The following is a 13,340-nucleotide window of genomic DNA, read 5'->3' as shown; positions in this document are numbered from 1 at the left end:
CCCTTTACTCTTGAGTTGTGGGCTTAAGTGCGGGCGGTGTTAATCATGCATTGTTTGCAAGAAATTCTGCAGTGAAAGGCAGCACCCAGTTGAACCCACCCTGCAAAACGCTTCACTGACTGTCCTGTTGTGTCCCGCAGAACTGCCCGGGTCCGGGGCCGACCTTCTAATGGGCTGTGCCGATCCTACGGCTACGTGCACCTTGCTTCTGCGGCGCGGCGCAGGTGGGGTAGCGTGGCAGGGGACTGTTCGGCCCGCGGACAACGCAGAAGCCACATTGCTGCTTTGCCAGTTGGCGCGGAAAGGAGAGCTTCAGAGAAGTGATCCCTGACAAGATTCAGGTGTCTGTCAGAAAGAAATTGTAGTAATTTTAGTTTTAGCTGGCCTTAAATATTTTAAATGTCAGTTTGTGGTTTGAATCCCTGCTTTTTTGAATTTTATATGAGTTTTCAGAAAGCCTTTATCTTCACTTGTTCTTTGGTGATCGTGCTCGAATGTAAAGTAATCATTTCAATCAAGTTTGACCAAATTTCCTCTAGTAGCCGCTTGACCTAAATGTTTGGACAATGATTTATTGATAATTGCATGTGAAGTTTCAACAGTATATTATTAGTCAACTTCTGAAATATAACAACTGAGGATGGTCAAGAAATAATGATAATTTGCAGATGATCTACCATAATTTATGGAACAAGTTATATTTTTTGCAAGTTGCCAAAACTGTGTGCATTGATACCCTTAATCTACTATATATATATTCTATACTTATTGTGTGTCTTTATTATTATCAAATGTCTATCAGTGTACTTGTTATAAGGTCAATCATGCCATGTTTAATTGTGTTTCAAAGTTGCCAATTCATGTTTGAAACTACTTGACCATCCCCTTCCATTAAGCTGTAAATCTAAAGTCAATTTGAAAAAAAAAAAATGAAATTAATAAATTAGTACACACTGTATCCACTTACTCAAAGAAAACCGGTCGTTTCCGTCCTCATTTCGGAGATAACTAAAATAATGTTCAGTTCAGTTCATTTTATTGGGTCACATAGTGAGCAAGTCAAAACACAGGTGGGCGATTCCGCGCGTAGAGGGCGTTTTCGTGTCCACACCCTCCCCAGAGAAAACTAAAAAGAGTGAAGTCCATTTCGGCACTCATAAATCTTGTTTGGCACTAGACTAGCTTGACCCCATTGTACATGGAGTTTAAAAGTATTTTTCTGACTCAGGAGGGAGGCAAAAAGGGTCGTTTTTGTAATTTCCGTCATGTCCATTCACACCTTACACGAACTTTGCGGCTCTGTAACTTTTTGTTCGATTAATCTTTTTTAATTCTAATCACACCCATCGAAACTCTCTAGTATAGTTACTAACTTGCTAAAGTTTCATAATTTTATGTCGACTAAAAGTCTCCTTTGGGAACCCGCACAAAATGTCCACCGCACTCCGACTTTTACCTTAGTGGTTTCAAATCTTCCACCAAAAACACTACTAAGAGTGGTCTCCACCCAAAACCACTGCCATTTCTGGAATCGGCTTGGTCCCTTTACCCTGTGAACGAATCTTCATGGTTAAAAAACCAGGGAGGTGGGCGTGCGAGTGGAAGTTGTGTTAGTTTGAAAGCGGTGGGTTGTAACAATTGATGTAATTTCCGTATGTCCCTACCGTGCCTCTCCCATTCTATTTAAAAATTCAGCCTATGCGTGAAAAGACGTGTCATGACGTCGTACTTGTGTGCCAGCTGGGGGTGGATGCCATGAACTCTGACCAGCGACCCCTCTTCACATCATACCCCAAGAGCCCCCCAGTATAAAATCAATAACCGAATGCTGTTTCGACTTGCAATCACGTCGATATGTATGCCGATGTGAAGTTCTAAAAGCCTGCCGAAGGCAAGCGAGCGCCGCCGCAGGCCAAGGTGGGTGTAACGCCAGGCGTGGATTGTCGTAACTGGCGCAGCATCGCGAAGCCTGTTACGACGAGACACGGTCTGGCGTACACCTACCTTGTAAAATAGAGACGTTTCGGAAAGCTCTTAAACTGATGCACTCAAACAGGTCTGTGAGGTTAAGCTGCCGGCTCCATTACCAGTTTCGTGATTCTCCTTGTTCTTCAGTCGACGACGACTAGAATAGTCTATTTTCTTATTCTTTTGAAATATACGTACTCTCATCCTTCATGTGATAAGTGTGACGTTACGCTGGCTCTGACAACCCGTCCCCTCCGCGGACCAGATCCCTCTTCCCGCTTTAGTGGGTAACGTATTTAATGAAGGGCCCCATACCGCGCCAGCACCTCTAAGATCTGCGTTTTTAGAATTGAACTCATCTCAGTTTTCACTGTCCAACGTTGTGAACGCACCCATTGTTTACGAGAGGATCCTGCCTAAAGGCAATAGGGATTGTGCCTAAAAAAAATACGTCAGGCATTGTTTTTTGTTTTTCTTGGGAGGGGGTTGTGACGCTGAGGGGGGTGGGCGTGTCGAGTCATGTGATGCAGTCCCAGGCAACTGGCATAGGCATTTCCGGTTTCTTATTGGAGGCATTCTGGTATCTTGCCAACCTAACTTTGTAAAGGCTGCCAACTTATTTTGAAGTTTTGATATTTGACTGGATCAAGAACGAGTCCCGACTCACCCTGGTGCCGTAGCCACATGGATAGCGTGGTGCCTTGCTGGTCTCGATGATGAAGGTTCAACGCTTCCTATGGGAAAATTATATTTTGAGTTTAATATGTCTTCATTTGGCAACCCTAAAAATCAACTGAAAATTACTACTTTGCATGCAGAAGTTGGCAGTATCGGGGAAAGTCAAACTAAGAGTCTCGCTCTCAACAAGGGAGTTTGCTGGGCCTGTTGTGATGTATTTTCAAAACTTCAGGCTTTTTTTCACGTCATTTTACGAAAACTTTAAAATTGGAACGTTCTTTCGCATTTTGCTCTGTTTTACGCTGGCGCTTCATAAGTAAGTCACAAGCGGGGGAGGGGGCTCAGCCCGATGTGACAAAGTTGTGACAAGGAAGGGGTGGTGGGGTCAAAATTGACCGAAAACGGGTGACGAATTTTTTGCACAGCCGAGAAAGTCTCATTTAGTGATGTGTCCATTCCCGGGTTAAAAGAAAGTTTCTTAGTTATTCAGAGAACTGCCTACGTATAGCATAGACAGAAGCCCAGTTTTTCACATGTGAAATCTCAGCAGTATAAGTGTACGTTTTACCATGCCCAGGGCTCCTTTCCTCACCGGCTTGGTCATCTCTTCTCCTCGTGAAGCTCCTGCTGTCCAGGATGGCCGCCGCACCGTCGGACCGTGAGGCTGTTGTCAACGGCTCTTCTGAAGAGGTAAGATTGGGCACTGTGGAGAAGATGTCGTTTTAGAAGTTTCTCTTGAAATTTTCAGGACTTGTTGTCTCAAGATTATCATGACAATAGCCAACGAATTAAAAGGGACGCATCGAAGCCGAATTAAGGCAGTTTTAGTGTTTGGATTGCCAAAGACGCTTCTCTGAATATTTGAGAAGAATGGTTTTTAGACACAGTTTTAAGATTTCTCGCGAGTTGAGTGGAGTTGCGGGCCAAGCATGCATTTGTTAGTGTCTACCTACTTGCCAGTATGCATTCGGAAGAGTGTACTTGCCAGTATGCATCTGTAAGTGTGCACTAAGTAGACGATTAGGTGTGTCATGTGTGTACACTTTGCAAACACATACAAAGTCTGAGAACCAAGGGAGGTTGTTACTCTGGACCTGTCCTGCCTTCGCAGGAGTGCGAGCGCTGCGTAGTGTGCCTGGCCAGGGCAGAGGCCTCCAGCGGCGGGCTGAGCTGCAGCCGCTGCCAGGACGAGTTCTACTGCGGCGTTGAGCACCGCGACGAACACCGTGCCGTCCACAAGAAGGTGTGCTTCCAGCCCAGAGGCCTCAAGGTCGTAAATGTAAGTGCCCAAAAACTTATTTTATTTAAAAAAAAAACAGTCTTAGGATGCAGCAATCCCGAAACCCAAGGGTCATTTTGAAGGTCCTGACTGGTACCAAATACCAGACTGTCTGATAAAATAAACCTAACTAGAATTCTGGTAAAAAAATACTGCACTGTCTACTTAGTCTCACAGTCTAGTAATACTTACCAGATTAGTAAACCTAACAATGCCGCCAGCTCTCTTTGTTGTAAGTTTTACCAAACATCCTAGTAGTTAGTTCATATGTTTAAAGAACTTAAGCAAAAAGTCCAAAATATATTTTTTTTTTGGATCATTCATACCTACTGATGAGGCGAATTCGTTTTCTTTGTCGCACCACCCCTCAATTTAGTTTTTCCTTCCTCCTCCCCGGACTTGAACCGGGACTTTACGATTAAGAGACGGGCACGTTACCGCTGTGCCACCACTTCGCCTGTGGGTCGAGGATATCTCCACTAGGGCTCGGAAAGTTACTGGTAGTTACTAGTTACAGTAACGGCACTAGTTCAGCGGTTCCCAACCTTTTTCAGCCCGCGACCCCAAAACGGATTCCAAATTTTTACGCGACCCCAGGAACAAAATTACGCGACCCCACGCGACCCCATCCCTTTTTTTAGGGGGGGGGTAGAGATTTTTTCGAAAATAACTTGTTACAATTTGAATTTTGATCCAATTTATAGGGTTTGAGTGCATTTAAAATAGAGGGTCGTAATTTGTAATGAAACATCCTATTTTTCAAATGCTGTGTTAATTTTGACACCCAAGCTTTGTACTCTTTTGTGCCGCCCGCGCGGTGGCTTTCAAACACCTTGGGGCCTACTACGTTTAACATTGGCGATTGCCTCCACTTGGGACGCATGAACATATAGCATTTGAGGATTCGCGGACGGAAATAAAATAGAACATGGTGGGCAACGAGCAATCCACGCTCCAGGTATCGGAAGACTAGGGAGACTAGTTAATCCCCTCCCCTCCGCAGGGTTTCACATGAACCTGTACAGTATTCTATGCGTCTGCCTTGTCTTGGAAGCGCCGAAAAGGCCAAACATCCGTCGGTTTTCCCGTAATCCCGCACCAGCGGTTTCGCCGCAGACCGACCCTCAGGAGCCAACTCGCGACCCCACGCGACCCCAGGAAGCATGACGCGACCCCACAAAATTTTTCCGCGACCCCAAATGGGGTCGCGACCCCGGGGTTGGGAACCACTGCACTAGTTACTTTCTTGAGCACTGATACTACTGACTCTACTTTACTCAGGCTCGGTAACTGTAACCGTCCTAGTTACAATTTTATCGGTAAAGTACTAGTGGTTCGTTACGTAGTTACATTTCGCTTGCCGGCGCCACCATTTTTCCATTTTTTTCTCGCGGCACACGTGACGCAAACCTCGGCGCCGACGAGATGTCCACCATTTGCACATCTCTAATCCACTCTTTCCATCAACAAAGTTTTACATCGTGCACGCAGTTGTGTGGTGCAGTCACCTCTCGCTAGCTGGCACGGCACCCGGGAGGCGACGTGGTCAGCAAGCGAGAGGCCGGGCAGGTGGGCCAGGCCCAGCCGGGACCGGGGGTCTGGCCGGCCGGCGAGGGATTACCGGCGGCTTAATCCGATTGCTTGTGCTTTGTTCAAGAAGAAATTTTAGAACTTTTTAGGCACGAAGTAGCCTTATAGTATACCCCCAGGATTCAGCCGGCCCGAGATTTGATTTGTATGGCCCTTTATGCATTTCCGAAATTTTCTATACGATTTTAATGAGGTTTTGCAGACTTGTAGAATTTGGAACGCTGATTCTTATGCTGAAATGTGGTCAAAAAGTTAGCGGCCAATTTTGAGAAATTTGCTGTCAAAATCGCCGTTTCCATGGCAAAACTCGACTCGTCAAGGGAAAAGAAAGGGAGTGGGGGGAGTTGAGCCGGGGCGGACCAATAGCCGAGCCTCGTTTTGGGTCTGTACAGGTTACTCCAAAAGCTGAAAGAGCACGTCCGATCTGAAAAATCTCTTTGACTGCAGCTAAAGAAGAGGCAACAATAGAATTGGTGTCGTTTCGAACGCAGTTTTTCGGGAAAAACTACCCAATAATACTTCTAGGTCGGAGTGTTTTTGGACATGCGCAGTGGAGTTGCAACCTGTTTAACAGTTTCACCAACTGTAGCATTTGAAATCTGTATTAATTTTGCTCTCTTTCTTGTTTTTTCTTTGTTTCCTGCTTATGAAAATTCATATAAAACAAATTTTCAATTTTATGTAATAACTATCTAAAAACATATTCACAAAAAATTTGCAAAACAAAAGTTCTTTTTTTCTGACATAAAGTTTCTCAAATATTACTTTTTTTTCTGTCAATAAAACAATTTTGTTGTTTGTGATTCAGTTAGCACTACGACCACTTCGCTCCACCTCGCGACTTGCAGTGCTCATGTTCCTCGAACAAGACTCACCCGCGTTTCGAAACCATCCCTCCCGAGTTTGTGAAGTTTGTCAAACCAACCGTCGTGGTGTTGATACGTTGTGAGGGAGAACTATTACACAGAATTGAAGAAAACATGACTAGAGAACCATAGCCTTTTGAAACAAGCCAAACAATTCAACGTCAGCAACAATGGAGGGGCAGTTTTAATGCGCGACTACTGGTGCTTTCAGCTTCGCGATTTTCGCAAGGGCGCAGACGCCGAGAAACTAGTTGCCAACCCGTGAAAGTTAATTTACTGCCTTCTTTCTGCTAAGAACATTTTAATAATGATGGACTTTAAAGATGTTCCATTGTCAGAACACTGCGGAATACATTAGCATTGGAATTTTTTGAATTTACCAGCATTTTGATTTCTATTTACTGTGAAGTTTAAATTTCGACGGGTGGCACATCGACCACATTGGTACCACTGCCATTGGTAGTCTCCTGAGCCACAACTTCACAACACCACTTCTTTTTTTTCTCCACACTCTTACACAAATCAAATTGACTTCGTGACTCCTAGGATTTCTTGAAATCGTATTTTTCTGTATATTTTTCCAACAATCTTGTAAAAGAAATGCATAGATGATTCTAAAACAACCAGGATGGAAAAAAAACGCACCTCAAAATTCGAATTTTCACCATGACGGTCGGCATAACTTACCCCACCGTCCGTCGAAAATAAAAGTAAAAATTCGAATTTGCATTTCTCTTAAAAGATTGTTAGAAAAATAAACAGTAAAAGTTTTAATATTTCGACTGGAATATACCACAGGCAAGCGGATTAAGCCACCGGTCATCCCTCGCCGGCCGGCCAGACCCTCGTCCCGGCTGGGCCTGGCCGCGCTGGAAGAGCCGAGGTGGTGGGGATGACTCCGTGCCAGCTAGCGAGTAATCAAACCGTGCCAGCTAGCGAGAGGTGACTGGTAACCGAGTGTTGTGACCCACAGGGCAAGGCGGTGTGCTCGGTGTGCGGCGGCAAGGGGTTGCTGTGCGCCCGCTGCGGCCTGGCCGCCTACTGCAGCAAGGAGCACCAGAAGGAGGACTGGCCGCTGCACAAGAAAAGCTGCAAGAAGCCCTCCGTGGACACCGCCAACATCAATCCCAAGAAGGAGGACGATGAACAGGTGTGTCTTTGCAGCTATCATGCGATATTCTGGTCGTGCGCACTGGAAATGCAGCAGGGCGACATCACACCAAACGAATGCTCAAAATGGCATGAGCGTTGTGTCATATCCGCTTGATCTTGACTTGGCTGCATTTTGGCCTATTCATTCATGAATAGGGTAAGTTGCTTTACATGGATCAGGGTACCACACTGAGAAAACAAACGTGGTCAATTCCGCACGAGGTGGTGCGGTCAAATGTTCTGAAGATTTGACCACGTTTCATGATGCGGTCATCGCACTTCGAAGCGCAAACGTGCTCAAGCTTATCGATGCCCTATCCTTTAACATGGCGCAGACGTGGTGGATTCCGCGTTTGGTGATGCGGAGACGAGAATGACCTCCGCCGCGTCACCAAACGTGGTCAAGTCCGTGTCCGCACCACACGTGCGGAATTGGCCGCGTTTCTTTTCTCAGTGCAATCACGGATCATTTCTGTTGGCGAGCCCGTAGTACGATGGTGATCCATGTTTTGGTCAAATCCTAACATCGATCAGTGAAATTTTAAAGCCCTGGCAATTTCAACCTGTTTGTTATTTAATATTCAATTCTTGAGAGTAGGTTGTCTTGAATATCTCGAAGTGTATCGATGAAAATTTAGACAAGCATTAGTGTGTGCGATGTGCACTCTGGAAAGTCTACGAAGCATCACGAAAGTAATGAAGGCATTGTAGAATTGCTTCGTATTATGAAAAAATGTTTCATATTACGAAGGACTTTCCTTCACAGTACGAAGCATTTCTTCCTAGATTTTACAATGCCATCGATGTCTTTATATGACGAAGCGACGCTTCGTATACTTTTTCTCCGTGTACTCCTTCTGCGGTAGTTGTTTTCCCCTCGATTCTGACGCTCGGCACCTGGCAGGCGCTGGGTCTGGCCACGCTCCCCAAGGAGCTGCTGCTGACGGTGTGCGCGCTGCTAGGCCCCTACGACCTGGTGCGGCTGGGCCAAGTGAATCGCGCGCTGCGCGTCGTGGCGCGCGACCCCGCCGCCTGGCAGCACGTCACCTTCCCGGAGAGGAAGCCCACGGCGGACGCGGCCGTGGAGAGGGCGGGCCACTCCACGATGGCCATGCTGGACCGCAGTGACGCCATCACCAGGTAAGGCCATACCGTATTCTTAAGGGGGTGCATACACCTTAAATCTGATGTGTATTATCATCTCTGCAACACCTGTGCTTTCTAGAATTTCAATTTTTCCTTCTTCATCCCAATTTTGTAATAGTAACCTTTGTTTTGAAAAAAACAAAAAGGTTGTTCTATGCCAAAAATTACCAAAGTGGAGGTGTCATTCAAATTTTTTACTAACCGAAGAGTCCAACTGAAAGTTATTGTCCCACACCTTCCATAAAATTCAAGGATGTTCATGAGGATGTTCATGGCACCCACCACAATCACAATGATGGCGTAATTTGAACTTTCCTAAGAAAGCAAAAATTCCAAAAAAAACTTGCCAAATTTGGCCGTTTTACAGCCTTTAGCTTCTTGAAACAGAATTACAATCAAATCAGCTTTCTTACAGTGCTTGGTCCCATTCATTTTGTCAAAATAAATACACTGGTATTTTTTTAGAAGGTAAGAAGACATCAACTTCCATCTGAATTGATCGGAACGACAACCCAACTTAGGTAATTTTGGTTACCGGTAGAGAACAATTTATTTTGCTCGAACTATTAGAAAATTGGGTGCCGAAACGAAATCATTAAATTTTAGATAGTACAGTCGCTACAGACCTTATAACACACAAAAGATTGAAGGTGTATGCACCCCCTTAGAACTTTGCGAAGAACGCGTTCGCATGACAGACCATTCAGCTTGTAGCCTGTGAAGAAAAGGGAGCTCCAAAGGAACTCTGGCGCGGTAAGAGAAGAACATAAACGGAAGTCAGAAATGACAGTTTGTATGAGAAATGTGCGCTGTGAAGCTCCAGACCTTCGAGTCCTAAAGGCCCCTTGGGGAGAACCGCGTCCTGACTTCTGACCGATTCGGTGCTCATACTGGCGAGGAAAATGTCCGCCGTGCATTGCCGCTTCCGGCGTGGGTTTTTCCAAAATTCGGCAATAAGCCTCAGAACGACTAAACTGTTTACATTCGAAATTCAAGGGATCTTCAATTAACTATTTTAGAGAGGTGAGGGAGGAAGTTTTTTAGGTCTGTTCGAAGTGGTGCCAAGTCCCTTGATCTTCCGAGCCGAGGCCCCGGGCAGACGACACAACATCAAAACAAAGCATCGATGACTGGCGAGGAAAATGTCTGCCTTGCCGCTTCCGGCGTGGAATTCTAAAATTCAGCAATGAGCCTCAGAACGACTAAACTGTTTACATCTGACATTCAAGGGATCTTTGATTAACCATTTTAGGGAGGTGAGGAGGTTTTTAGGCCTGTTCGAAGTACTGACAAGTCCCTTGACCTCATGCGGCCTCTAGCAGACGACACAACATAAAACAAAGATACGCCATTTTGATCGCCAGTATATGATGGATCGCGCATAACATTTGAGGTGTATGAGAAATAAAACGTAACACTTGTCAAGTTCGCAGCTCTCCCCCCAGAGGGGGACTATAGGACTACCAGACCTCATCCACCGCCGCGTATATTTCTCATAGAATCTGTAATTTACTTCCATCTTTGTTCTTCTTCCGGGCCAGGGCTTTAGAATGGGGGTTCGAAGGCAAAGCTCAGCGCTGCCTGGCCAGGCGAGGTGGCCACGGCCACCATTGGAACTACAAATGAGTTGTGCCTTTTGAGCGGCAAGTTTTAACTGGGTTGTGTTTATCTCAAATTTTATCGGAAAAATGGGGAAATGATTAGAAAATCCTGATCCCATTTACACCAGTGAAGTGCATTTCTTTTTGCGAAGCGTTACTCTTTCAAAGGTAATTTGTCCTATTTTAAATCCCTTTTGGCAGAGGAAAGAAGGGTATTTGTCAACATTCTTCCCTGAAACCCGACTCCCGATACGCTCCATTTCCAGTTTTGCGCTTCTTTGTGTTCTTCAGTCGGCAACAACTATTCAATCTAACAGGGGGTGCCACTTTGCGGGGACATTAAAAGGGTAGCTCTGCATTACCAACTAAATAACGGAGTATCGCCTCAATTGGGGGAGGGCGGGGAGAGCAGGTGGGGAATGGCCAATGGCTTTAGCAATGAATGCACGAGTCGCTGGCTCTCAGACACTGTTCACATTAATGCACGTGTCGCTGGCTCCTCTTCGGACACTGTAAGCATGAATGCACGTGTCCCTGGCTCCCCTCCAGACACTGTAAGCATGCTCTGCACCCAGGGCCCTCGGCCGGGACGCGGGGTACGGCGTGCTGCGCGTGGCACCGGCCCTGGGCACGCTGCGCATCATCCACTCGTGGCCGCCCGTCAACCTGCTGCGCTACACGCACCGCGTGCGCGTCCTGGAGCTGGAGTGGATGGAGGTCGCCGGCCCGTACGGCTACGGCGCGGACAAGCTGCGCCGCGTGCTGGAGCACTACCGCGGCCACCTTCAGGTGAGATCAGTAACGCACAGTGCACAGTGGTCCAGAAGACCGGCGCAGGCGGACAAAACTCTAGACGCGTTTTTGGCTCCAGAGTCCCTGAACTGGATTCGAACCGCACGTATGACCCCACCAATGGATTGCTCTCCGAACGAGGAATCCATTGGTGGGGTCATACGTTCGGTTCGAATCCAGTTCAGCGACTCTGGAGGCAAAACCGCGTCTAGAGTTTTGTCCACCTGCGCCGGTCTTCTGGACCAGGGGAGAGTGGGGCACATTGGTCCATGGGGCACATTGGTCCATTTCAAAGTTCGCGATGATAGAGCGACCACAGCACCACCATCCGGGGTGTGAAAAGAGACTCGCAACTCCACGATCGTTTTTCGAAAAACTCCGACGAAATTTAGCAGCTGCCGGCCTGATGACGAGAGGCCGAAATTTGAGGTTTCCAAAATCAGGCAAAAGTAAATTGTTCCAAGTACAAAACCATCTCATTTGGTGGCATACAACATCATGTTTTAGCCTCGCCAACAATTTCATGGGAAAGCTTATTTATTCAGCTTAAAATTGAACCTGGTGTTGAATGGGTTCAGAGCAACTATGTGTGTTTTAGAGGCATCCTAATTAATTTACTACACTCGGGGCAGTTTGGACCACTTTTTGATGGGGCACATTAGGCCAATATAATAGCACCCCTTAAAAATGCAAACTTTCAATTTTTTTCAACGTGACGTAATACATCGGGGTTATGTTTTGGTATCTCTGAAAGTTTGTTAACGGATTTTCCCTTTCTAAAACTGAAATTCATTGTTTTGATGAAAAAAGTTTTGATTTGTTTTGATGCTTTCATCAAAAACATCAAAACGAGAAAGATCATTATTTCTTTTACAGTTTTGTATCACATTTTGAACACAAAACACATCTATGAGTGGTGCGCATAAATTGTAGACAATTTATAGCAACTTTTCCCCCCCATTGGACCAATGTGCCCCATAGATCGGACCAACAACGTGCCCCGACCCGGGGCACATTGGTCAACTTGCAGGCCTCTCGGGCTTCCTGCTTTTCTCAGCCTTCATCCTCGGAAATGTGTCGCGGCCGGTTTTCTGAGGTAAAGTAAAGTCCAAACTAAGACTTGGCTTAAAAGTTATTTTTTTTGCTCGTCACGTGCGTCGTTGGGAGCCAAGAGAAAAAAACCGGACCAATGTGCCCCACTCTCCCCCACTGTGCAGTGGAATTTACTACACTGCTTTTCCAAGTGTGGAAGTCCACGCTTTAAGGCGTGGACCATTTTTATGGATACACACTGATAATAACACGGAATAAATGTATTTCTGTGCTTGCAAAATGGTTCACTCTTGGATTAGCAGTGTAGACGTTAGGGAGAGGGGGCACGTAGTGACACGCGGCTAGTAGTGAAAGTTCGTGTTTCGTACTGTTTCCGCGTGACTTCTGCACTCCTAATAATTTATGAGCTTTGTTTCAAGTCCAGAACGATGTTTTGAGAAGGCAGTGTGGCAGTGGGAAGATAGGGAAGAGCGGCATTTAATTGTTTCAAAATTCAGACCCTTCAAAAACGATGTAAAACGTTTAGTTTCCTAACGTCTTTGAAGCGCTGTAGCATGTCTTTTAGATTTGGCGTGAGAATACTCAGTAAACATTCACACTTGAAAGTATTTCATAACTGTTTTGTGATGTTCAGGGAGGGATTTTATCATAGGAAATGGCTAGTGTCACTATGATTTCTCAAAGCTGTCACTATTTACCCCAGGGTGGGGCAAATAGTGAGTTGCAATGTTTACTATTACAGCTTTTTGGAAGGGTTTTGTGTTACTCAGGCTACTGGAATGATACCTTTTCATTCTAAAGTAATACCATACTTTAGTTTTATTTTCAAAGAATGAGCAAATATCCATTAAGATGCCTGCAGGACCAAAAAGAAATAATCTGTTATTATGTGCCCCCTCTCCCTTACGGCTGGACGTGAGAAATCGAAGGGCTTGACCACGCTTGAGACGCTTTCCACTACGGTAAATTTTGAATGTTGTGGCTGTTAACATGGATGCCACTGTTCGCTGCACCCCGAAAGATGGTTTCCTCCGCACCAACAAAGTTAACAGCCACAACCTGATTACTTCTCGCAGTGTAGGACGCTTTTAGTTTTGCGGTAATTGCTGCGATCCATTTTAAACTTTTTGGGTCAAATCGTTATGACAAAGTGATTTCAGAGGGCGCACACATGATCCAGGAAGCAGAAGAAGAGAATAACTTGACTTATCTCTA

General features: G+C 45.7%; 1 protein-coding gene across 14 annotated transcripts in view; it reads left to right on the top strand.

The window, feature by feature from the left end:
* The first annotated feature begins 1,043 nt into the window (after positions 1-1,043).
* Positions 1,044-13,340, top strand: part of LOC117640739 — a 43,262-nt gene continuing 30,965 nt past the window's right edge. Inside the window, exons 1-6 of one of the 14 annotated variants that reach the window (XM_034377604.1) lie at positions 1,044-1,070; positions 3,224-3,336; positions 3,758-3,925; positions 7,355-7,531; positions 8,438-8,673; positions 10,856-11,069. In XM_034377604.1, coding sequence (XP_034233495.1) covers positions 3,283-3,336; positions 3,758-3,925; positions 7,355-7,531; positions 8,438-8,673; positions 10,856-11,069 — 849 coding nt within the window. In that variant the 5' untranslated portion in view covers positions 1,044-1,070; positions 3,224-3,282. The other 13 variants (XM_034377590.1, XM_034377603.1, XM_034377597.1 and 10 more) reach the window with 13 other exon arrangements.

This window comes from Thrips palmi, unplaced genomic scaffold (assembly GCF_012932325.1).
Source record: "Thrips palmi isolate BJ-2018 unplaced genomic scaffold, TpBJ-2018v1 HiC_scaffold_12, whole genome shotgun sequence".
NCBI classification, from domain to species: Eukaryota; Metazoa; Arthropoda; class Insecta; order Thysanoptera; family Thripidae; genus Thrips; species Thrips palmi.
The sequence above is the reverse complement of the archived record's forward strand: the minus strand, read 5'-3'. Positions and strand labels throughout refer to the sequence as shown.